We start from the raw sequence: 25,874 nt of genomic DNA, 5'->3' as shown, positions 1-25,874 counted from the left end.
TTCATCCCCAAAACTAACACCTGCATCATATCAGATCTGCTCGTTAGTCTGCATCTAAAAAGGAGTGAACACACCTTGGAGAGCTGTTGCACCAAGTGGACTGACATGAATCATGGCTCCAACACGAGGGATGTCAATTGAAACAAAGGAGAGGATTATCAAACTCTTAAAAGAGAGTAAATCATCACGCAATGTTGCAAAAGATGTTGGTTGTTCACAGTCAGCTGTGTCTAAACTCTGGACCAAATACAAACAACATGGGAAGGTTGTTAAAGGCAAACATACTGGTAGACCAAGGAAGACATCAAAGCGTCAAGACAGAAAACTTAAAGCAATATGTCTCAAAAATCGAAAAATGTACAACAAAACAAATGAGGAACGAATGGGAGGAAACTGGAGTCAACGTCTGTGACCGAACTGTAAGAAACCGCCTAAAGGAAATGGGATTTACATACAGAAAAGCTAAACGAAAGGCATCATTAACACCTAAACAGAAAAAAAACAAGGTTACAATGGGCTAAGGAAAAGCAATCGTGGACTGTGGATGACTGGATGAAAGTCATATTCAGTGATGAATCTCAAATCTGCATTGGGCAAGGTGATGATGCTGGAACTTTTGTTTGGTGCCTTTCCAATGAGATTTATAAAGATGACTGCCTGAAGAGAACATGTAAATTTCCACAGTCATTGATGATATGGGGCTGCATGTCAGGTAAAGGCACTGGGGAGATGGCTGTCATTACATCATCAATAAATGCACAAGTTTATGTTGATATTTTGGACAATTGAAAGGATGTTTGGGGATGATGAAATCATTTTTCAAGATGATAATGCATCTTGCCATAGAGCAAAAACTGCAAAAACATTCCTTGCAAAAAGACACATAGGGTCAATGTCATGGCATAGGGTCAATGTCAATGAGCAGATCTGATTTGATGCAGGTGTTAATTTGGGGGATGAAAATTTACAGGGTGATTCCATAATTTTTTCCTCAGAATTGAGTGATTCCATATTTTTTTCCTCTGCCTGGTCTAAAAAAGTAACCGTTACTGACTGCCACAATCTTTTTTTCTTGATTTCTTATAGTGTTTCTTAAAGCCAGAAAGTTGCCATTTGAAATGACATTAGTTTTGTGTCATGTCTGTGATCTGATTTTTTTCTACAAAATTAAACAACTGAATGAACATCCTCTGAGGCCGGTGATTCCATAATTTTTGCCAGGGGTTGTAATTAGACAAGACCATCGTGTCACAGAGCGCGTGGGCAAAACCTGCAGGTGGGCAGTCAGTAACACAGACACGATAACCACACGCCGAGTCCTAACTTTGTTACAGGATATTTCACTTTTACCTTGTACACAATCAGATCGTGCTCGCCGTCCCTTAGAGTCGTTCCGTCATACCTCATCAGCTTCACGAAAGACAAAGCGAATATCTTCTCTGGTTTGTCTTTTGCTACAGAAAGAGAACAGGCAGTGCATGAAGAGAAGACATAAATAACAAGCAGAGGAAGGAGATGATTCTTGATGTTTGTATACAAGCATATTTATATATTCTGTGCAGATTTTCCAATTTGTTGACTATATATATACACTAACGACACTACAATGAGCACATATAAATACACCTGCATGGAACTAAGGTCAGTCAGACAAAGTGATTTGATTCTGAGGGGGTGGGAACAAAAATATTTTATGCGTTCTCATTCTAAAGCCATTCTAAATATCCTCTATGTGCAAACATAGAGGATATTTAGAATGGCTACTTCAAGGAACTGGTTACAGATACACACACACCTATATTACTATTAAACACTAATATGAAGCCATACATCACCTTTTAATTGGTCACCTTTGACTTTGGAATAACCTTGAAATGTCAAACTCATAGTAGAGCAGATAATGCAAAACTCATGCATTTTATAGTACACTTGCCACGGTGAGTCTCATGATGTTACTCAATATAGCTGGTCAATTGGCCACTTGAAATTTCAAGATGGTGGTCATTTTCCAAAATGGTCCCCAAAATGACCTATCTGAAATCAATTTTTGCACAGGAATGCTCCTATTTAACAGATTAAGATGATTTTGTCAAATTCCATTTAGTTATATTTTATTTGCTATTTATGGAATTTATTATGTTTTATGTTTTTATGTGCCAAAACAGAGTAAAGTTCATTACATTCACTATCCTTACATCTACTGCATTAAAAGGTGTTAAGTGTTGACTATACTGTGTTGTAATTTTGAATATCTGAAGGCAACATGGAGAAATGGCAATATATGTCACTAAGAGTGTCATATTATTGTTGGAACATGAAAAATGAAATCCTGCATGCCCGAAAACCTAGAATTTGACAACAAGATCCCACAAATAAGTAGACAAGTTTGTAAGAAAAAAAACATTGGGGGGAGTGCAATTTGGCGGCCATCCTTAAATTAGGTGCCTTCTTGGATTTCACTAATGTAGTACAGCAGATCCATTGTTATAGGCACATTTCAATTTATAAAAAAAGTTACTTTTCGGTAGGTCATTTTGGTGGCCATCTTGGAAAATGGCTGCCATCTTGGATTTTCAAGTGGCCAATTGACCAGATTTAGTAAGTACTATCTTGGGAATCAGCATGCGAAATTTGGTGCTTGTACCATTATTCGCACGATCTTGCTGTAAAATCAATAGTACCTGCTCCACTATCAAGGTCATTATACAAATAATGAATGTTTATGAGTACAATGGTAAGAATATTTCATGAGGTGAGAGATGGAATGTTCAATTCAACAAGACGCAACAAATGAAAAAACATTCATTATTTGTTTTATATAACTCCTAAAATAGATCCTTGTCATTTCTTATTAATTTATAAACAAGAGAAAAGGCACTTGTGCCCTTCCCGGTCCTACGGTGTCTGCCAAAGCGCGGTAGCTAGACCAAGATGCCTCCGGCAAACATTGCTTTCTCAGGAGCCCCCCAACTCACTGTCAAGCTGCCTCGGTGCATCCAACCATCCGGTCTCTTACCCAGCGAGTTTGGGCACTGTGTCATGCCAGTGTTTGTTTTTAAGCTAAGCGCCGTCGCTGCTAGTGTGAGCATGGTGGCGGCATACAATGGTACAAAATGTATGGAGCCAAATATGCACGCTAGATGGAACCAAAATTGCAAGGTAAATGTAACACAATGGCAAATGGGATGAATAATCAATATCATGTGCCATCCAAACCACCAAACAAACGACAATGATCTATTTAGGTGTTATATAAAACTGTTTAATTAAAATATGTTGAAACCAATAGAGATGACATATGGTGGCAAGTTTGTGTGCTGTTAAAGATAAAATGGTTAAATTATGGAAAGAATTGATCACACAGAACCATTATGGTAAAGTGAACTTGAACCTTTAATCTCTTTTACCAGTTATATCCACTAATTTTTCAAAGTCAGAAATGTATCTCAGAAGAGAAAGCCTTCAGTTTCTGATTGTGAATGTTTAATGTTCCTGTTTTCATTCAGTGTATGAACTTGTATGTTCCGTATTTGAACAGCTACAGTTTGGTTCCAGTATACTAGCAGTGCAGCTTAGCTAAAATTTCCATAAACATTTTGTGATAAAAGCATGGAATGTGGCACACATATTCTAAATTTTTTCAGATATGGAGACATCCTGGAGCTGACCTCTAATGAGCTACAGGGGTCAATAAAGAATTACACAGGGGTCAAAATTTAAAAATGCTCCAATCATTCTGATACCATACCACATTATTTATCTGATCATTATTATTATTATTATTATTATTATTAACATATGTCATACGTCACAGAATGCAATGGACGTCAACCTTGTTTGACCTTTACTTTGGAGACCAAGCATTCAACACAGTCAAAACTATTCCATTTATTACTCCTTTTATTTCAACCAATAATTTTCATCACTTTTTACCAAAACTGGAGCAACTTTAACTTTTGACCACTGTACAATCTGCCACTATTTTTGCTGTTTTTACCTCATAACTCCAGGGCATTCAGTCATAGAAAGTCCAAACTATACCTTTTTGGAATCGATATGATCAGACAAATAATATGGTGTTTCAACATGATTGGAGCATTTTTAAATTTTGACCCCTATGTAATTCTTTACTGACCCCTGTAGCTCATCAGAGGTCAGCTCCAGGATGGCTACATATCTGAAAATAAACATTAGTTAATTTAGAATATGTGTGCCAAATTCCACACTTGTATCACAAAATGAACAATTGATTTGCTATGCTGCCCCACTATAGCATCTACTGTACAAGTAGCTCTCATTATTTCAAAAAATATATAAACTGTCCCAGGTATAATGTCAAAAATATAATACGTTTTTTACAAACCCTTTTATACAGTAATTTGAGATTCCGTAGTGCTGACTTGTGGGTTCACGAGAGGAAGGATCACTTACAACCGCTGGTCTAAACAGCTGCCAAAGACTAAAATGTTCATGGTTAATGTGAGTGTGTACATGTTTTACTGTGTCTGGGGGATGAGCGGAAATGCTCCATAAACAAGCCAGAGAGTTATAACTTTGTCCTGTAACCACGTATGTGGCACATATATCATCATTGTGGATCAACAAGCACAAATTTAGTAGCAGGGGACAGAATTTGTTGGTATATCTCACATATCCTCTGTCTGCATAAATCCCTTCATTGGTTTGCTGCCTGCAGCCTTGCCAGTGAATAATTGCTGGGATAGCTTGGAAAGAACCAGTGAAGGAAAACCACTTTATGAATGCCACCTTGTTGAGAAAATCTACTCTGACATGATGGTAAAGCTCTAAAATCAACTAGAGATCTGTGTTGTATGGCTGGGGGGGCCTGGCTGCCTTTTGTTTCTGTCTTCTGTCCTGTCTTTTGTTTTTCCTTCCAGGTGGCTTGCGTTTAGGACTGAGTGGCCAGGACCTCACCCTGATCACCTGAGGCTGATCAAGTGCAGCTCGTCAGGACTCACAGCTGTGGTGCATCTACACGGATTGGAGCATGGTGCCATTTAAGTCTGGAGTACACAGTGTGTATTTGCCAGAGACTCGACCTTGTGACCAGACGGGTGAGATTGTCGTCTCGAGAGCCATCTCATCATCAGTGGATGCAGAGAACGTCCAGGTTTGATGCATGGTCTGTGAAAGAGGAGGGGGTGAGGTCTCACGCTCGTCAGCACACTTCCTGAGGTACGTTAGCTTTTGTGACTAACATTAGTACAGTCAGTAAATGTGGTGTCCCTCACACCTTATTATATTGAGCTGTTATGTTAGTCGTTTAATCAGCTTCCACTGCAGTTGAGTTATGTGAACTGGGTGTTCCATGCCTGCAGGGAGGGAAGCTGATTAGTGATTAAGCCAGGAAGTGTTTGCTGTTTATGTACACCTTTGAGTGGTCTCTCTGTGTGTGGAGTGTGGACTCACATGATGATTTCTTCTTTCACAGACTTGGTTTGTCGCGGCCACCTGGGGGGTGTCGGCGGGGTCCTTGGGTCCGAACAGTTTCTGGCTCCAGACCGTTAGTGCTGCTGGGAGCACACCGCAATTCCACCACGCCAGACCGCGCACTCATTTGTTGTATTCTTCACATCACTGTTATGTAATTAAATTTTGTTATCCTTTGTACCGTGCTCTGCTTATTTTATACTGGGTCCTTCAAACGCTGGTCGGTTCTCCGGGCTGCGTCCGACACATAATCTGTGAGCAAGGTCACAAAATGATATCCCCCCTTCTGAGATAAGAATCTCTGGCATAGGAAATCAATGGCAGCAAGTCTTCTGTGATCTGTGAGGAAATACCTGAAACTAGCAATCTACAAACTAGCCAACCTCTATGCACTGACAGAACATGATGTAGGAGGGTAGGCTGACATGTTCTGCCTCCAGCATGAACATTTCAACAAGGAAGATGTCGAAGTGAAGCTGGTAAGAGAGTAATCCTTTATTTATTGACAATAACTACACCAAACAGATTTCACCTGCAATTTCAAGCATGCGGAGAATCACCTTCAACATAACACATGCACGCAGTCGTCGAGAAGAAAAGGTGAAGTACATGGATGTGCATTTGAAACAATGTGCCCTTATTGAATTTCTCGTGGCGAAAGGTTGTGCACTTGTGAACATTCATCGGTGAATGAATGTTGTTGTTGGATGTCGGTACAGTCAAGAGGTGGGCAAGGACTTTATAGGGCGAAAACAATTTGATAACAATAATTCCCACAAACATTCCAGTCTCAGCCTGATGTCAAAATAATGGTAGCATCGGCACTACCAACCTAACTGGTGCCAGCCACGTGCAAACATCAAAATCCCGTCATCGTGTGTGTTCCAAATAACGACAAGACGTCAGTGCCAGCATTACCAAAATGACTGTATTCCAACCACAAAAATGACTGCAAATCCCACCCATAAAAATAACAACCTTTCACCTTCTGACCCTCACGGTCATCACAGCAGTCAGCACCTGTCAGTGGGTGGGATATATGAGGCAGCTAGTTAAGATCTGTCTTCAAAGTTGATGAGATGTAAGCAGGAAAAATGGGGTACATGAAGATATGAGTGGCTTTGATGAGGACCAAATTGTGATGGTAAAAAAAACTGGGTCAGTACATCTCCAAAACTTGACCTCTTATGGAGATGTTCCTGGTATGTAGTGGTTAGTACCTACCAAAAATGAAGGAAAACCCATGAACAATCCAAACAAGCATCTGTGGGATATGCTGGACAAAGAAGTCCGACCCATGGAGGACCCACCTCGCCACTTACTGGAATTAAAGGATCTGCTGCTAATGTCATAGTACAACCCCTGGCAAAAATTATGGAATCACCGGCCTCGGAGGATGTTCATTCAGTTGTTTAATTTTGTAGAAAAAAAGCAGATCACAGACATGACACAAAACTAAAGTAATTTCAAATGGCAACTTTCTGGCTTTAAGAAACACTATAAGAAATCAGGAAAAAAAATTGTGGCAGTCAGTAACGGTTACTTTTTTAGACCAAGCAGAGGGAAAAAAATATGGAATCACTCAATTCTGAGGAAAAAATTATGGAATCATGAAAAACAAAAGAACGCTCCAACACATCACTAGTATTTTGTTGCACCACCTCTGGCTTTTATAACAGCTTGCAGTCTCTGAGGCATGGACTTAATGAGTGACAAACAGTACTCTTCATCAATCTGGCTCCAACTTTCTCTGATTGCTGTTGCCAGATCAGCTTTGCAGGTTGGAGCCTTGTCATGGACCATTTTCTTCAACTTCCACCAAAGATTTTCAATTGGATTAAGATCCGGACTATTTGCAGGCCATGACACTGACCCTATGTGTCTTTTTGCAAGGAATGTTTTCACAGTTTTTGCTCTATGGCAAGATGCATTATCATCTTGAAAAATGATTTCATCATCCCCAAACATCCTTTCAATTGATGGGATAAGAAAAGAGTCCAAAATATCAACGTAAACTTGAGAATTTATTGATGATGTAATGACAGCCATCTCCCCAGTGCCTTTACCTGACATGCAGCCCCATATCATTAATGACTGTGGAAAATTACATGTTCTCTTCAGGCAGTCATCTTTATAAAACTCATTGGAACGGCACCAAATAAAAGTTCCAGCATCATCACCTTGCCCAATGCAGATTCGAGATTCATCACCAAATATGACTTTCATCCAGTCATCCACAGTCCACAATTGCTTTTCCTTAGCCCACTGTAACCTTGTTTTTCTGTTTAGGTGTTAATGATGGCTTTCGTTTAGCTTTTCTGTATGTAAATCCCATTTCCTTTAGGCGGTTTCTTACAGTTCGGTCACAGACGTTGACTCCAGTTTCCTCCCATTCATTCATTTGTTTTGTTGTGCATTTTCGATTTTTGAGACATATTGCTTTAAGTTTTCTGTCTTGACGCTTTGATGTCTTCCTTGGTCTACCAGTATGTTTGCCTTTAACAACCTTCCCATGTTGTTTGTATTTGGTCCAGAGTTTAGACACAGCTGACTGTGAACAACCAACATCTTTTGCAACATTGCGTGATGATTTACCCTCTTTTAAGAGTTTGATAGTCCTCTCCTTTGTTTCAATTGACATCTCTTGTGTTGGAGCCATGATTCATGTCAGTCCACTTGGTGCAACATCTCTCCAAGGTGTGATCACTCCTTTTTAGATGCAGACTAACGAGCAGATCTGATATGATGCAGGTGTTAGTTTTGGGGATGAAAATTTACAGGGTGATTCCATAATTTATTCCTCAGAATTGAGTGAGTCCATATTTTTTTCCCTCTGCTTGGTCTAAAAAAGTAACCGTTACTGACTGCCACAATTATTTTTCCTGATTTCTTATAGTGTTTCTTAAAGCCAGAAAGTTGCCATTTAAAATGACTTTAGTTTTGTGTCATGTCTGTGATCTGCTTTTTTTCTACAAAATTAAACAACTGAATGAACATCCTCCGAGGCCAGTGATTCCATAATTATTGCCAGGGGTTGTAGGAGATACCACAAAACACCTTCAGAAGTCTTGTGGATTCCATGCCTTGACAGATCAGGGCTGTTTTGGTGGCAAAAGAGGGACTTACACAATATTAGGCAGGAGGTTACAATGGTATAGCTGATTAGTGCATTTACTTAAGACGAATCTGGCATACTACTTACAATTATGGGTAACTGGATCATGAAAAAATGTCTTTGATGGCAGGGTTACTTTATTAGTTGTGTAAATACATATAGGAATGAATTCAACATTCATGACCTTGAGTTTCAAGCGTCAAGATCACCCAAAGTCATGGGTCATGTGACCAATAGAAAAGTGACATATTACTTCATAAAGGTGTTTAACAGTATCTACATCTTTAACCAATTCCATCTGAACAGCCATTCTGAATACCCTAAATATACAAGGATTGGGTCCATGGCAGGGGTGGTGGACAAGTGGTTAGTGAGCTTGGTTTCAGCGCAGAAGGTTCCCGGTTCAAAACCCACCCCTGCCGCATTTGTCCATGTAATGTGGAGTTGCTACAGGAAGGGCATCCAGCATAAAAACGTGTACCAAACCAACGTGTAGATCCATGCTGGACCCCAAGTGAAAACAAGGGAGGAGCCAAAGGGACCTACTATACAAGCATTGGGCCCAAATTTTGACTTTGGTATTTCACTGTTGCTTTTAATACATTCTTCACAAAATCACACTACTTTGTCTGATGCAGATCCTCAATCATGCCACTAAGTTTGGCTTAAATGGGATCAAAAACAACACCCCTGTGCTACTACTATGCAAGGATGTAATAAAATTAATCTTACAGAAGGACTTATACTCTTGACTGAATTGAATTACACACTGGTCTCAATAAAAAAAAAATTATGCTACTTTATGCGGGGCAGCAGAAAGCTTCTGATTATTTATTATGTTATGGGGCGAGGTTAAAGGCTTTTATCATTTGTGGGTATACTGGCAGCAATTTGTGCAGCTGGCCATCTGTAAAGTTGATTATTCACAAGCTGACATTTGTACTCACAGTCCTGTGATGAGCGGTGGCGGAAGGTAAATCGCAAGTGGCTCCGATTCACATCTTCAATAGGAATCGCCACCTGTGACGAGAGACAGGGAAGCACTTTGTGATACCACAGGTAACAGATTTGTAACTACGCAACAGAACAAAAGGCACACTAACAGCTCTGAAAGCACTCCAGACTCGGGGCTGGGGTCAAGCATCCCGGAAACAGTTTTCTATCAGAGGCAGGGTTTGAACAGTGACAGGAATCTGTTCTAATAATTCCCATTTCTGGAATGAGTGGGCACTCAGAAAGCACATACCTCAGCCATACCTCAACTACGCCTTGACCCAAGACCCAACCACCTACAAAACAACATTGACATCTTTTTTAACATGTTCTGTAGAGTGGTCTGTAAAAGTAATTAAACTCCCATTTTCAATAGCTACCTTGTTGTCATGCTGTGAACAACTAGAGTAACCCTATTGCTAACTTTGGCTCTCTGTTGTCAAGAAGTCTTTGGAGGTCCTCCCAGAGGGAATTCTTGTTCTGGCTAATGGTACAGAAAAGATTTTTCTGACATCACTGCAGTTTTCCCGACATTTTGATATTCCTCAGGCTTCCCAACTCGTTCATCTTTTAAATAAAAAAAGTCCCTTCGGCTGCTCCCTTGTTTGCACTCGGGGTCGCCACAGCAAATCCAAGGTGGATCTGCATGTTGAATTGGCACAACTTTTAATGTACAAAATTATTGGTCTTGCAGCTCCTTTTGTTATTTTTCTGATGGGTTTGTTTTGGGTTTTCAGCCTAATAATGGTTTGCTTCAAAGCTCTATGGACAGCATAGTGGCAACTCGAATGCAAATTCAATTGTAACACTTTACAGAAATTGACTTTAGAGCTTTTATCTGCTGAACTGTACATGACATGAGTGATTAACACACACCTGGACATGAAATATCTCAGGAGCCAACTGATCAATCCCCACTCCTAAAAATATCAGGCACCAAAAAAAAAAAAAGTGATGCGATTCTAACAACGTTGTACACACAACTTTATACAATGTTGTATACAACACTATAGAAAGAAAAGTGTGTTGAGGGTGAAATTAGTCCAAAATAAAGCATAATCCAGCGACGGATATCTTTAAAACTGTCACTCACATCATTGTATGGCACAGAGTTACAGAGCCACAGCTGCATAAATCAGGCTTTAAATTAATTAAATAAATCATCATGAATTGTAAATTTATGCAAATGTGATACCTTGACTATTTTTATTAATAGTACCTATACCTGGATGTGTTGCTGTATGTGGTTAAATGATTCAAAAAAATGTTGAAAACATTAAAGGTTCATTCAGTAGTTGGAACCAAAACGGCGCCATGTTGTGAGTTGACACCACTCTCTCAATTAAGGCACTCGAGAATACATTTTTATCAATGAGTGTGTATATCAAAAGAAAAATCATGTGCACATATTAAAGAATACCCACAGACAAGAATCTGTTGTGTGGGCTGCCTGAAGAGGAGGTACTGCTGGCCCAACACCAGAGGGTGCCCTGCCTGAAGGCGGGCTTCAGGCACTAGAGGGTGCAGTCACCACAGAGGAGCTCCAGGAGCCCGGAGCTGACAGCTGTCACCAATCTACCCATCATCATCACATTCCATAAAAGCCTGGATGAGACACCACATCTCTGCCGAGAAATCGTCTTACCAACTGGTAAAACTCTCAGCCATTTTTGTTACTATACAATTGTTCTGAATATTCTGCAGGCGTACCTGTTGGCGACTTCGCAGCTGGAGGCTGGGTTTGTGGAAGAGACGACGCTCTTCGCTCCTCAGATAAGTAGTCACTCAGGCGCTGCATGTATATTGTTCCCGTGTCGGAGGTGGAGATTCTCCCACAAAAGGAACTGAACTGAGTTGCTGATTGTTCTGCTGGGTGTGCACACACCCACTTGATCTGTTTTTGCTTTCTGCCAGCAGTACCCGGTCCGACAGCTGAAGGCGGTGGCCACCTGGAGACTCAGGACTTGGCGGCTCTGGTGACTCTCGGGTCTCCGCTGGCGGGGGAAATCGTGTGGGTCCCGACTCTTCTCTGGACAGGCGTCTCCTATCCTTGGGCCTGCCCACACGACACCAACTGTGTAATTGACTGTTGTTCAAAACCGTATCTGTATACCGTTGTGCATTTTTTCACAACATTAAATTGTTACCTTTTGGCATTTCCATTGTCCGTTCATTTACGCCCCCTGTTGTGGGTCGTTGTCATCACACTTTTCACAACAGGATTTCTCGGCCACCGTGACGGATCCCGAGGGGCGTCAACCATCGAGTGAACCTCCAATGGAAAATGCAGGGTGCACAGGGGCCAGCAGGAGGAGTATTAGGTGAGCTGCAGCAAATCCTAACCGCCTTCACTGCTCGGTTGGACTTGGTAACCGAGCAGAACGTTATACAATCGGAGGATGGAGGCTCTCACCGCTCAGGTGGAACCGCACGCGCAGGGCGCTGCTGCGGCACCTCCTCCTGATGACCGAGTGCCACATACAGATATTCCAGTGGTCGTTCAACGAGCCCCCCCCCCTCCCCCCCCGTCCCCTGAAGCATACATAAGCCCTCCGGAGCCGTACGGCGGTTGTGTCGAGATGTGCACTGACTTCTTGATGCAGTGTTCGCTCGTCTTTGCACAGCGTCCTATCATGTACGCGTCTGACGCCAGCCGGGTGGCTTATGTAATAAATCTGCTTCGAGGAGAGGCACGCGCCTGGGCTACGGCGCTCTGGGAGCAGAATTCTCGGCTCCTAACGACATATACTGGGTTTGTGAGGAAGTTCAAACAAGTGTTTGATCACCCCAACAGAGGCGAGACCGCTTCGACGGTGCTACTGTCAATGAGACAGGGGTGTCGGACTGCAGCCGAATATGCAGTCGACTTCCGCATCACGGCAGAGAGGTCCGGCTGGAACAATGTTGCACTCCGCAACGCCTTCGTAAACGGACTGTCTCCGGTCCTGAAGGAGCATCTGCTGGCTAAGGACGAGCCGCGGGATTTTGATGGGCTTATCGACCTGATTATACGGTTAGACAACCGATTAGAAGAACATCGTCGGGAGCGGGGCGAAGGGCGTGGCCGGGCACGAGTCGTCCCTCTTCCTTCCGGGTCCGAAAGGGTGCCGCCGTCCCCACGCTCCACTGCCAGAGAGCTCCGTGTGGCGACAGCTCCCCCTGCTGACGAGGCTATGGACACGAGCAGGGCTAAAGTGAAATCAAATAAGAGACAACGGAGGCTGGCCCGCAGGGAATGCTTTTTCTGTGGCTCGAGCGAGCACATTCAGAAGAATTGCCCCAAGTGGTTAAACTACAATGCCCGCCCTTAGAGACTGGGCTAAGGGTGGGCCACAATACTCACGTGGGGAAACCCCGTAAATCTGCACGAATCCCAGTGACGATCCTGAGTGGGGATCTAACCCTTCACACCCCAGCACTGGTGGACACGGGGTCGGAGGGGAATCTGCTGGACAGCAGATGGGCAAGGGAGGTTGGGCTCCTTCTAGTGGCCTTACCGTCACCATTGAATGTACGGGCACTAGATGGCACCCTGCTCCCATTAATCACGCACCAGACACAGCCAGTGACCTTGGTGGTGTCTGGGAATCAAAGGGAGGAGATTGTGTTTTATGTGACACCTTCTACCTCCCTGAGTGATTTTGGGCTTTCCATGGATGTTAAAGCACAATCCCCGGATTGACTGGCCGTCTGGGGTTGTGACGCAGTGGAGCGAAACCTGCCACCGGGAGTGTTTAGGATCCTCAGTTCCACCCGGTGTGACAGCTAAGGAGGAGGTTCTAGTCCCCCCCAATCTCGCGGCGGTGCCAGCCAAGTACCATGACCTCGCTGACGGATGAAGGATCTGGCACTCACGCTGCCCCCGCACTGTCTGTACGATTGTGCCATTGATTTGATATCGGGCGCTGAGTACCCGTCCAGCAGGCTGTACAACCTCTCACGGCCGGAATGCGAATCAATGGAGACCTACATCCGGGACTCCACAGCTGCCGGGTTGATCTGGAACTCCACCTCCCCGATGGGTGCTGGTTTCTTTTTTGTGGGCAAGAAGGGCGGCGGACTCCATCCATGCATTGACTACAGAGGGCTGAACGAGATCACGGTTCGCAACCGATACCCATTACCTCAATTAGATTCAGTGTTCACGCCCTTGCATGGAGCACAAACCGTCACGAAACTGGATCTTAGGAATGCGTATCACCTGGTTCGGATCCGGAAGGGAGACGAGTGGAAGACGGCATTTAACACCCCATAAGGTCATTTTGAGTACCTGGTCATGCCGTTCGGCCTCACCAATGCGCCCGCGACATTCCAAGCTTTGGTTAATGACGTCTTCCAGGACTTCCTGCATCGGTTCGTCTTCGCATACCTTGACGATATTCTCATCTTCTCCCCAGATCCTGAGACCCATGTAAAGCATGTACATCAGGTCCTACAGCGGTTGTTGGAGAACCGGCTGTTTGTGAAGGGCAAGAAGTGTGAGTTCCACCACACTTCTTTGTCTTTCCTGGGGTTCATTATCTCCTCCAACTCTGTCGCCCCTGATCCAGCCAAGGGTGCGGCGGTGAGAGATTGGCCCCATCCGACAAGCCGTAGGAAACTACAACAGTTCCTCGGCTTTGCAAATTTCTACCAGAGGTTCATAAAGGGCTACAGTCAGGTTGTTAGCCCCCTGACAGCCCTGACCTCCACTAAAATTCCCTTCACCTGGTCGGATCGGTGCGAAGCCACGTTTAGGGAGTTGAAACGCCGGTTCTCGACTGCACCAGTTCTGGTTGCAGCCCAGTCCTAACCGCCAGTTCATAGTTGAAGTGGATGCCTCTGACTCAGGGATAGGAGTCGTGCTGTCCCAGAGCAGGGAGTCCGATAAGGTCCTCCATCCCAGTACCTATTTTTCCCGCAGGTTGACCCCGGCTGAAAGGAACTATGATGTCGGCAATCGGGAACTTCTGGCGGTGAAAGAGGCCCTCGAGAAGTGGAGACACCTTTTGGAGGGAGCTACGGTGCCTTTCACAGTTTTCACTGACCATCGGAACCTGGAGTACATTCGGACCGCCAAGGGTCTGAACCCCAGGCAAGCACGTTGGTCACTGTTCTTCGGTCGGTTTGACTTCCAAATTACGTTATCGCCCTGGGACCAAGAACCAACGGTCCGATGCACTGTCCTGGGTGCATGAAGAGGAGGTCAAGCCAGAGCTGTCGGATCCACCGAACACCATAATCCACGAGTCCACTGTCGTCGCAACCCTCACCTGGGACGTGGAGAAGACCGTCCGGGAGGCCCTGACACGACACCCGGACCCCGGAGGTGGACCCAAGAACAGACTATATGTCCCACCAGAAGCCAGAGCTGCAGTCTTGGACTTGTGTCACAGTTCTAAGCTCTCCTGCCACCCGGGGGTGCGACGAACCGTGGCAGTGGTCCGGCAGCGCTTCTGGTGGGCATCGATGGAAACCGACGTCCGGGAGTACATCCAGGCCTGCACCACCTGTGCCAGGGGCAAGGCAGAACACAGGAAGGCCCAGGGACTCCTCCAGCCGCTGCCGGTGCCTCGTCGCCCCTGGTCCCACATAGTCATGGACTTCGTCACGGGCCTCCCTGCGTCCCAGGGTATGACCACCATCCTGACGATAGTGGACCGGTTCTCCAAGGCGGCCCACTTCGTGGCCCTCCCGAAGCTCCCGACTGCCCAGGAGATTGCAGACCTCCTGGTCCACCACGTCGTGCGTCTGCATGGTATCCCCACGAACATCGTCTCAGACCGTGGTCCCCAGTTCTCCTCGCAAGTCTGGAGGAGTTTCTGTAGGGAACTGGGGGCCACCGTGAGTCTCTCGTCCGGATACCAAGGCTTGGGGTCAACATCTGGCCTGGATCGAGTATACCCATAACAGTCAGATCTCCTCGGCAACTGGCCTCTCCCCCTCTGAGGTATGTTTGGGGTATCAGCCCCCATTGTTCCCAGCCACGGAGGGAGAGGTCGAGGTCCCCTCGGTCCAGGCCCACCTCAGAAGGTGCCGTTGGGTGTGGCGCACAGCCCGCTCTGCCCTTCTGGAAGCCCGGACGAGGGCGAAGGGCCATGCAGACCGCTGGCGTGCCCCGGCTCCTGCGTACCATCCCGGGCAGGAGGTGTGGCTCTCAACTAAGGACATCCCTCTGCACGTGGACTCTCAGAAACTGAAGGACAGGTTCATCGGACCGTTTCCAATCGTCGAAGTCCTCAGTCCGGCCACAGTGAGGCTGCGACTGCCAGCTTCACTGCGGATTCATCCGGTATTCCACGTTTCCAAGATCAAGCCATATCTCGCCTCCACCCTCTGCACTCCCGGACCAGCGCCGCCTCCTGCCCGTACCATCGACGGCGAGTGTGCATGGATCGTCCGCAGGCTCCTGGATGTTCGTCGGCGGGGCCGGGGATTCCAGTACTTGGTGGACTGGGAGGGTTACGGACCCGAAGAACGCTCCTGGGTGAAGCGGAGCTACATCCTGGACCCGGCCCTCCTGGCCGACTTCTACCAACGACACCCCGACAAGCCTGGTCGGGCGCCAGGAGGCGCCCGTTGAGGGGGGGTCCTGTTGTGTGGGCCGCCCGAAGAGGAGGTACTGCTGGCCCAACACCAGAGGGCGCCCTGCCTGAAGGCGGGCTTCAGGCACTAGAGGGCGCAGTCACCGCAGAGGAGCTCCAGGAGCCCGGAGCTGACAGCTGTCACCAATCTACCCATCATCATTACATTCCATAAAAGCCTGGATGAGACACCACATCTCTGCCGAGAAATCATCTTACCAACTGGTAAAACTCTCAGCCGTTTTTGTTGCTATACAATTGTTCTGAATATTCTGCAGGCGTACCTGTTGGCGACTTTGCAGCTGGAGACTGGGTTTGTGGAGAAGACAACGCTCTTCGCTCCTCGGATAAGTAGTCACTCAGGCGCTGCATGTATGTTGTTCCCGTGTCGGAGGTGGAGATTCTCCCACAAAAGGAACTGAACTGAGTTGCTGATTGTTCTGCTGGGTGTGCACACACCCACTTGATCTGTTTTTGCTTTCTGCCAGCAGTACCCTGTCCGACAGCTGAAGGCGGTGGCCACCTGGAGACTCAGGACTTGGCGGCTCTGGTGACTCTCGGGTCTCCGCTGGCGGGGGAAATCGTGTGGGTCCCGACTCTTCTCTGGACAGGCGTCTCCTATCCTCGGGCCTGACCACACGACACCGACAGTGTAAATGACTGTTGTTCAAAACCGTATCTGTATACCGTTGTGCATTTGTTCACAACATTAAATTGTTACCTTTTGGCATTTCCATTGTCCGTTCATTTACGCCCCCTGTTGTGGGTCCATGTCATCACTCTTTTCACAACAGAATTGCTGTTTCTGAATTGCTAACCTGCCTGTCACTAACTGTATGGGTGCAAACAAAATATTTGTATAAGCAGATTTTAATGTACTTATTTATTGTTAGAATCCCCCCCCAGTCATCACTTGTAAATCTCAGGGTGCCCACTCGCTTTCTCTTCAAAGTTTCACTGCAGGCACCATGATGAAACAGCTCAAAACAAAGGGAGGCACACATGGCCCGCGGGACTCAAATTAGCAAAACTGATTCATGTGCTGCAAAGCGGGAGATATAACAAGCCACTGTCTGTCCATCACAACAAAACAGCCACAATGATTCCATTTAAAAATCACAAAGTTTTCTACTTTTTGTTTTTTGCCTTCAATCAGCTGTCTAATGTGAAAAAGGCATTACTGAGAAGGACTTTCAAAGACACCTTGTATCGTATAATCAGAAAGGGAGCATGAGGGCAATGCCTGACTTTGTTATATTGGTGAGGTGTAATTTGTTAACAAGGTTCCCAAAATGAAAACCAACGTGCAACGCAGCCGTAACACAATCAGTGTGTTTCAGGTCTCAAGAGTTGTGGTGGGTGTCACTCGTCTCGTCACTCGGTTCCTCCTTTCACAGTACTCACTTTTTGAAAATTGCCTACTCCAAACAGATCTGCGTAATCACAATACTGTTTGCATTCAGCACTGAGGTAAATGAAGTTCATGACATATTCAGTAACTTAAATGTTCAGGCATCAACCCAAACATATCTAAGGAAAAAAGGTCCAGTATTCTATTGTCCCTGGTTTTGTGGGGAGGGTGGCGGAGAGGGAGGCATGATTAAAGTCTCCGGTGATGAGGAAGAGCGCGCGTGGGTGTTGCGTCTGCAGTTGCGTGACTGTGCTGTGAATCTGTTCACAGGCAGTGGTGGCGTCCGCAGAAGGAGGAATATATGCGCAGAGCGTAATCACACTTCCAAACTCCCGTGGGAAATAGTATGGCCTCATGCTCACCGCGAGTAGCTCCACTTCCAAGGAGCAGATCTGCTCCTTCACGTGAATATGAGTTGTGCTGCACCATCTCTCACTCACATAAACGGCGAGTTTATGTGAGTTGATGAAGATATATTGTAAAATATACATTAAATGGGGTTTTCAATGTTAAATTTAAATGGCCACAAAATCTGTAATTTCGACCAGATCCGGATCAAACTTTTTAACCCTAACCCATACATAACGTTCTCAAACATGAAAGAAATTATGATTATGAAGTTATGAATTTTTGAATATTCGTTCAATGTTAAAGATAGGGATTTTTCTAATTTTCAAATATTTTTCCTGACTTTGACCTTTGACCTATGACCTTGAAAACGGAATCATTTCTTGTCTATCAGCATATGAATCTTCAGTAAAAAATTTCATAACGATATATAAAAAATTGTGGGCTCCAGGCTGTTCACAAACAGATAAACAAACAAAAACACAAACAGGGACGAAAGCAACCTCCTGCAACTTCGTTTGCGGAGGTAAAAAGACAAGTGATCCTCTGTGTCTTTGTGTATCTGGAGCTTCAATTGAAATTCAGAAAGGACAAAAATTTATTTTAGAAAATTGGACACAACTGAAAACAGATAAAACCTTCAATAATGACTTTCTGTCAACACTTAAAAAAAAATTGTAGCATAACTATAAACAGATTTTCCCCAAAAGTCAGCTCTGTATATAGTACAAATGACCATATGTAGAACCTGTGGTTCTCCACGGGTCAACATCCTAGTATCATATAAAAGCAATGGTGCCCGTAGTGGGGCATTATTTTTAAAGCTTCACCCATGGATAAGTAATAATCAGTAGCAAGAATGTTGTAGTACATTTTGTAATACACACCTTAATTGTTTCAAACCACCGCGGTTGCTTCACTTGGTAGTAGATGACAGACTTGTACTCATGGATCCCCTCATCTCCAGCTCCAGGGTAGATCACATGCTATAGAGAGAAAAGAGGAATTTATAAATCAATTACACTAACTGGCTGTGCTGGATTAGTTGTAAATACATTCAAAGTGACAAAAAAAAAACACCAAGATTGAGCCATTATTTACTCTGTCAAAACATTAGCACATTCACAGTGTAGAAAATTAATGAGTTCTTATTTGATCAAATGGTGTCCTATGGGCAGAAAGTCTTAATCTTGCCAAATGGCCTTCAAATTACTCAGTGCGCCTTATGCATGAACACCTGCCTGTTGGCCGCAGTTCTCCTGGTGGGTTTGTGGAAATACCAAAGAAATTAGAAATTAAATATTGAAGAGGGAGGCGCCCAATGTTTCACTCCAGCAAGAGGGAGAGAGAAGTCAGGCACGGGGAGAGGAGCAGCTGGTGCTGCTGGATCGAGACATGTAAACTGGTCTTTCCACTGGGACGAATGGATTCCTACCAATGGGTCAGTATGTCGAAGTAAAATGCCCCCTAAGGGTAATATGCCACAAGGGAAGGAGTGACACCAGGCAGTGCAACACGCCTTGCTTTCCATCAATCAGTCCTCAGATGCTGTGCCTCTTTGTTGCCACGACAAATAAATCCCCTGGCCTCCAAGCATGGTGCTGCTGAAATACACCGACACTAATGGCTTCTGACAACCAGCAATTATGAGGAATAACAGGCCCTGTCTCCCCCAGCCGTGCTAAGCAGATCCAAGAGGGGGTTGCGAGCTCTTTCACCTGGTGTGCCTGCAGTGAGTGGCCTTGATTCATAACTGCTTTAGATATATAAGAGACAAAGCAGGAAAAAGCAATTAGACAGCCACGAATGGTGGGTTGGTGAGATGGTGTTCGTTTGTCAAGGTTAATTTGGATTCGACCACAGCTGACATGGCATGATCATAAACAGTAAATGTAACACAAACACCAGCTTATGAATATACAAGTGATATTTTGGCCTAAAAGTATGATGGGAGGTCAAATGTGTGAGAGTCCAGGACACAGCTTTCACGATGCTGGCAGGTGTCACTTCAGTTTGAAAAACCAGGCTGCTTTTGTTTTCTGAAACTGCTCAAATTACCAGTTTCACAAGTGCAATTTGGTTTTCAGGCAAAAACAAGGAAAAATTATATGATAATGATGATGATGATGCACTTCCCTTGGAGCCGACGGATGAGTAGGCAAGAGGTTAATGGTTATGAGTGCTCATGTGAGAACAGAGGTCAATTCTTGATGCACAAGATTCCCCCGCAGATGTTGCACAGGAAGACGTCTCCGGAAGGTGCACCCTGCTTGCGCACGCTCGTTTGTTCTTCAAAGTTCGTATTCTCTTAAGTTCGAAAGCCTTGATGCCACTAGAGCACAGCTGATTTCAGTATGGGCGATCAAGGGCATGTACTACCCAAGTAGTAATGTCAATGCCATAGGCTTTTAGAGTCACCTTTAAGTTGTACTTGAATAGTATGCAGTGGCCATCTTTCAGCTGACTGTATAGCTGCATCTTGGGTATCCTGGAGTCATTTATGTGGACGGTGGCTCTTGACCATCACCCTCTCAAAGCTGGACAGTCCACACTCCAGGATCATGATTTTACTCAAGCATCTTTGCTGAAACTGCTCCAGCAGCTGGATGTGGCGATAGTAAGTTGTCCAGGATTCACAGCAGTAAAGGAGGGTGGTCAGGACAACGGCTCTGTAAGAGATTTTGGGCCTAAAGCCCCTTTCACACCGGGCCCACTTCAAGTTGTGTCGTGCGGTGTCATGACAATGCCACATGGAAGCAACCCAATGCCGAGGCGATGTAGCTCAACGTCACAACAGTGCAAGGGAAGCAAAGGATGAAGCAAATCGCACGACAAAAATGAAACATTTAAATTTTTTTTGCGTCCTGTGCTCGACGCAGAAATTAAGTGGTTTCAGCACAAGTCAGAGCAACATGATGGCACTCAATGTGACTGGAAGCCACACCCTCACAATACAACGTTACCCGATGCTAATTTATGATTCCTGCTGTGGTCCATTGTTGCAGCCCTGCACAAGAACAAATATAAACTGCACAGAGAAATCAGAAATCTGGGAACCTGCAGGCTGCATTCCCCCTCCTCTCTGCCCCCCTGATGCGCGCACCTGCGTCGTCATGACGCCACATGAAGCAACTCGAAGCAGCCCCGGTGTGAAAGGGGCGGTAAGCTTAATTCCCTTAACATTCTAGAGTCTCTTGATGAGTCTACATCAGCTTGGCTTGCTTTAGCGATGCGCCATGCCATTTCTGCATCTAGGTATCCCCAGCTGCAGATTGTGCTTCCCATGTAACAGAACTAGTCAACAAATTTTATCTCAGTGCCATCAACCTTGACAGCGATAAGGGATGGAGGGGCTGTAGTACCTGTGCGCTTCTTGGTACATCACCTCAGTTTTCCGGACACTGGATGTCAATCTGAACTGCTTGGAGGAGGCAGTAAATTTGTCCTGTTATGAGCTTTGTGTCCTTGTGTGTCTAGGAAGTGCACAGTCACAGGCAAAGAGTAACTCTGGTCAAAATACCTCAAACACCTTGGCCTGGAGCCACGTTAGGTTGAAGAGCTTACATATGCAAAACTGGATGTAAAGACCCCTGTCACAGTCCTTGAAGGCATCAATCAACATGGCAGCACAGAAGATTGAAAACAGGGTGGGTGCCCAGGCTTGCTTAACATTGTTTTTCACCAGACATGGATCTGAGATGTCAACATTTTCCTGCATGCCATCATGAAATGATGCGATGAGCTGAGAGAGCCTCTCTGGGCAGCTGAATTTGTGGAGAACATTAAACTAACCTTTCCTGTATACAGAGTTAAATGCTTTGGTCAGCTCTATAAAGACCAAGCGAAGCGCTTTGTTATCCCCCCGATATTCTTCTTGTGACTGACAAACAGCAAACACCATGTCACATGATCCCTTGCCTGAGCAGAAACTTCACTGAGCCTCTGCTATACAGAGCAGCAAGATTCCTTGTTGGTTGCTGCAGCATTGGTCTCCCTTGGTCTTGTAAATGTGGACAATTAATGTGTCCCAAAAGCCTTGGAGGATCTTATATCAATATAATTTTTCCAAAATAAGGAAAAATGACATAGTTATATCAAATACAGCTTGCAAGCTATAATGTAATGGGAAGCCACAACTTCAAGCATATAGTCAACAATATGGATACAAGTGGTATTGTGAGTCCAAATCACCTGTACATTACAGAATGACCAGGAATTCTGAAGAACTTAAGAAAAATATGTGCACTTGATTTTCTTATGATGTTATGGCATCTGCACAGTAGTTCAGCCATACAATAAGAATGTTTACACTTCATATGACTTATTAGATGACACTGGTGGTATAAGAATTACACTCATTGCTTCGTTTTTAAATCGGGAGTAAATTATGTATGGTATTACAGTGTTTCCCAATTAGGGAATGTCAGGGTTAAACCTGGTAAAAGAGTCAGCTCAAATTATTGCAGAGAATGACCACGCAAGAAACACTGGATTTCTTTCCTGATCAGGAGAGAGCCGGCAGGCATGACCATCGTCCCTGCTCGCCAGTCAGCTCTGAAGGGCCCGCCCACTCACTTCCTGAATTTATTGAAGCAAAGTTGCATACCGACATAGCAAGGGTGCATACCGACATATTACAGAAGACAATATGCAAAACATAGAGGCGTCTCCCAGTCTATTCTCACAATGATATGAATTATCAGAAAGGAAACATAACAGCGCCAACTGGCAGTTTATAAAAAAAACAAAACTATATGGATTTGATAGACATGCGATTACACCAATCATGCTTGAACCCTCGTGCGCATGCGTGAGTTTTTTCACGCGTGTCGGTGACGTCATTTCCCTGTGGGCAGGCCTTGAGTGAGATGTGGTTCAGCCCTCTCGGCTGAATTCCTTTGTTTCACACGCTGCTCCAGACGGCGCGCGTTGCTTTATCAAAAATTTTTCTGGATCTGTGAGGAATATCCGAGTGGATACTATTTGAGAAATTAAGCTGGTTTTCGGTGAAACGTTTAACGGCTGATGAGAGATTATGGGGTGTTTCTGTCGGTGTAAGGACTTCCCATGGACCGGGACGTCCTGCAGCGCTTCCAGGCGCCGTCGTCGGCCTGTTTCGACCTGAAAACATCCTAATTTAAGGCTTAATTCACCCAGGACGTCGTGAGAGAACAGAGAAGATTCAGAAGAGGCCGGCATGAGGACTTTATGCGGACATTCCACTGTTTAAGGACATTTTTTAATGAAAGACGTGCGCGCAAATTCGCCGAGTCGTTTCCGTGACGACTCGGCAAATCTGTGTGCGCCGCGACAGGAAAAACACCTCCGTGTTGAAAATCATTTGTAAAATTCAGGCGGCTTTTGATGGCTTTCAACAAGTGAGTAACTGAGAAATTGTTTAACAGCTTGGGCATGTTCCAACTTGCCCGTTAAGGTTTCCAACGGAGGTGTTTTTCCTGTCCCGACCCCCCGCGGTCGGGTCCGGCCCGACATGCGACTCTGCCCGCACGTTCTTTCATTACAAAATGTCCGTTAACAATGGAATGTCCGAATAAACTTCTCATGCCGACTTCTTCTGAAAGTTCTCTGACGACTTACTGGGTTAACAGAGCCTGAAATGTGGAAGTTTTCAACTTGAAAAGGCGAGACGCTGCCGCCTCGAAGCGCAGATCGCCGTCAGGCACCGTGGGCCGTCCTTAAAGCGACAGTTACTGACCAAAATCTCTCATCAGCCGTTAAAATTTTTACCGAAAACCAGCTGAATTTATCGAATGGTGTCCACTCAGTTGTGCCTTACAGTTTTGAAAAATTTTGATCAAACAAAGCAGCAGTCTCTGAGCCATTCCTAAACAATGAAAAAATCGACGAGAGGGTGGGCCACTCCTCACTCAAAGACTGCCCACAGGCGAATGACGTAACCGACAGGCGTGAAAAAACTCTTGCATGCCCACGAGAGTTCAAGCATGTCTGATGTAATCACACGTGATTCAAATCCATATGGTTTTTGAAAAAAATAATAAGGTCGGATACTTTTCTAATAGACCTCGTATATATATATATATATATATATATATATATATATATATAGGCGAGAAAGTGTACAAAGTCAACAATCAGGCGAGGAAGTGAAGAACTGTGGGGTTTAAATACATGTGGACTAATTGGTGACAGGTGGTGTAAACAAGGTGGGTGTGAGAGGAAGGATCCAGAAAGGAGGCGTGGCTCATGAACAAAGACACAATGTTGTGCAAGACAGTGAGGGAAGAGAGCACAAGGTGGAGAGAAGAAAAGACAAAGATGTGTGAACAGGAGTCAAGAGTGTGACTAAAGGGAGTGAGCACAGCGGTGTGATGTAATAGACAAAGACAATGGAACAGGTGCAAGAGCGTGAGTAAATGGAAACACAAAGCAGACATAAACAAGGTGGGAGACAAAGACAGTGTAGTGAAGTAACATAAATAACTGGGCATGAGGCGAGGAGCAAAGACTTGATGGGAGGTGCGGAGTGGAAACAAAAGGCAAAAGCAGAACAGAGCAAAAATGGGAATCGGGGCAGAATATAACACAATAGCAAACCAGACATGAACATGAGAACTGAAAGAAGACACAAAGATAAAACTAAACTGGACTGACTAAGAAATCAAAGTGGCTAAACAAATTACAAAATAAAACAGAGACTGAGATCAACAAAACCTGACACTAAAGCACAACAGATAATATAACAAATGAGAAGAACAAAATAAACAAGTGGTAAACAATGAAAACACAAACTGGCTAAAACAAAGATGGAACAGGACAACGGCTAAAGTATAAAAGTAGCAAAGAAACAAAGTGACAAAGCAAAATAGAACATAGCAGAAACACATGATGAAAATAATCCACAAATAAAACAAAGCAGGAGCCGAAGGGGATGTAAAGAAAGAAGGAATCAAAGCCTTGAACAGGGCCAAACCATGACAATTAACAATACTGAACACTCTGTATATGGAGGCAAGGTTCTTCTAGGGCTGGGAAATTAATCGCAAATGTGTCAATATTAATGGATTGTCTATTTTTAGTCATGTCGCTCAATCTCTATTGTAGTAAACAGCGCTCCTGATATGGTTGTTCTCACTTAAAGTTATCACATTAAAGTTAGACCAGAATGGATTCAATACTGGAATTAATACTTACAATAAAAAGTTCAATAAAATAGTAATAAATGATTAAAATGTGCAACTCTTAATTCTGAAACATATGCCAGCTATATCGGTCAGTGAACTATGATGGCACTGCAGAAAAAAAAAAAGAAAAAACAATATGACCTGGATCCAAGACAAGAAGCAGAAAATGAATGGAAAAAAAAACAAAACAATGGATGAATGATAAATAAATAAATAAATACAATAATTTCAAATCAAGGTAAACATGTTTTGCACAATCATGACAATGATTTGGAGTCATATCGCCTTATCATATTTTCTTTCCTCAGATAAAGTTAGCATTAAGAGTGAGGAGAAATATTAGTTTGCTTTAGGCATTAACAATAGGAAGAAGCTACACTCCCAAGTAAGAAGGAAATACTAATTAGTGCCAATACACGGAGGAGTGATGAGAAGAGACAGACCACTTCTGTGAAATGTCAAGAGAACAGAGTGCAGATCCTGCGCTGTAAGAACAAGTGAGGTTGTGACACTCATGTGATCAATGTCACTTAACCATTGTTGACTGCTGTCACCGACCCCAATCATTACAACTTAAGACCTGTGACAGCCTTGAATACAGATTTACAGTAAATTATTCCAGTAAACTCCCTGAGTAAGCTAAGCTTCAAACTGAACCAGCTGAAATAAGCCAAAAGAACTCTGTTCAGGAACCTGTTATAGCAGAACCAAGAAATGAATGCCAGCCCACATAACTTGTCTAATCAGAATTGTGTGGACAACCTTGTTAAAACTACTATTCACCAAATAAAGAACTTAAAAAATTTTTAAAAAATCATATCTTGGTAGTA

At 44.3% G+C, this 25,874-nt stretch overlaps 1 protein-coding gene across 1 annotated transcript in view; it reads right to left on the bottom strand.

Annotated features, from left to right (window-relative positions):
• The window catches only part of dock1 (dedicator of cytokinesis 1), an 815,700-nt gene that overhangs the window by 597,582 nt on the left and 192,244 nt on the right, over window positions 1–25,874 (bottom strand). Inside the window, 3 exon segments of the mRNA XM_034193753.1 lie at window positions 1,351–1,454; window positions 9,514–9,586; window positions 18,769–18,867. Of these exon segments, the coding sequence (XP_034049644.1) occupies window positions 1,351–1,454; window positions 9,514–9,586; window positions 18,769–18,867 (276 nt within the window).

Source organism: Thalassophryne amazonica, chromosome 18 (assembly GCF_902500255.1).
Source record: "Thalassophryne amazonica chromosome 18, fThaAma1.1, whole genome shotgun sequence".
NCBI classification, from domain to species: domain Eukaryota; kingdom Metazoa; phylum Chordata; class Actinopteri; order Batrachoidiformes; family Batrachoididae; genus Thalassophryne; species Thalassophryne amazonica.
The sequence above is the reverse complement of the archived record's forward strand: the minus strand, read 5'-3'. Positions and strand labels throughout refer to the sequence as shown.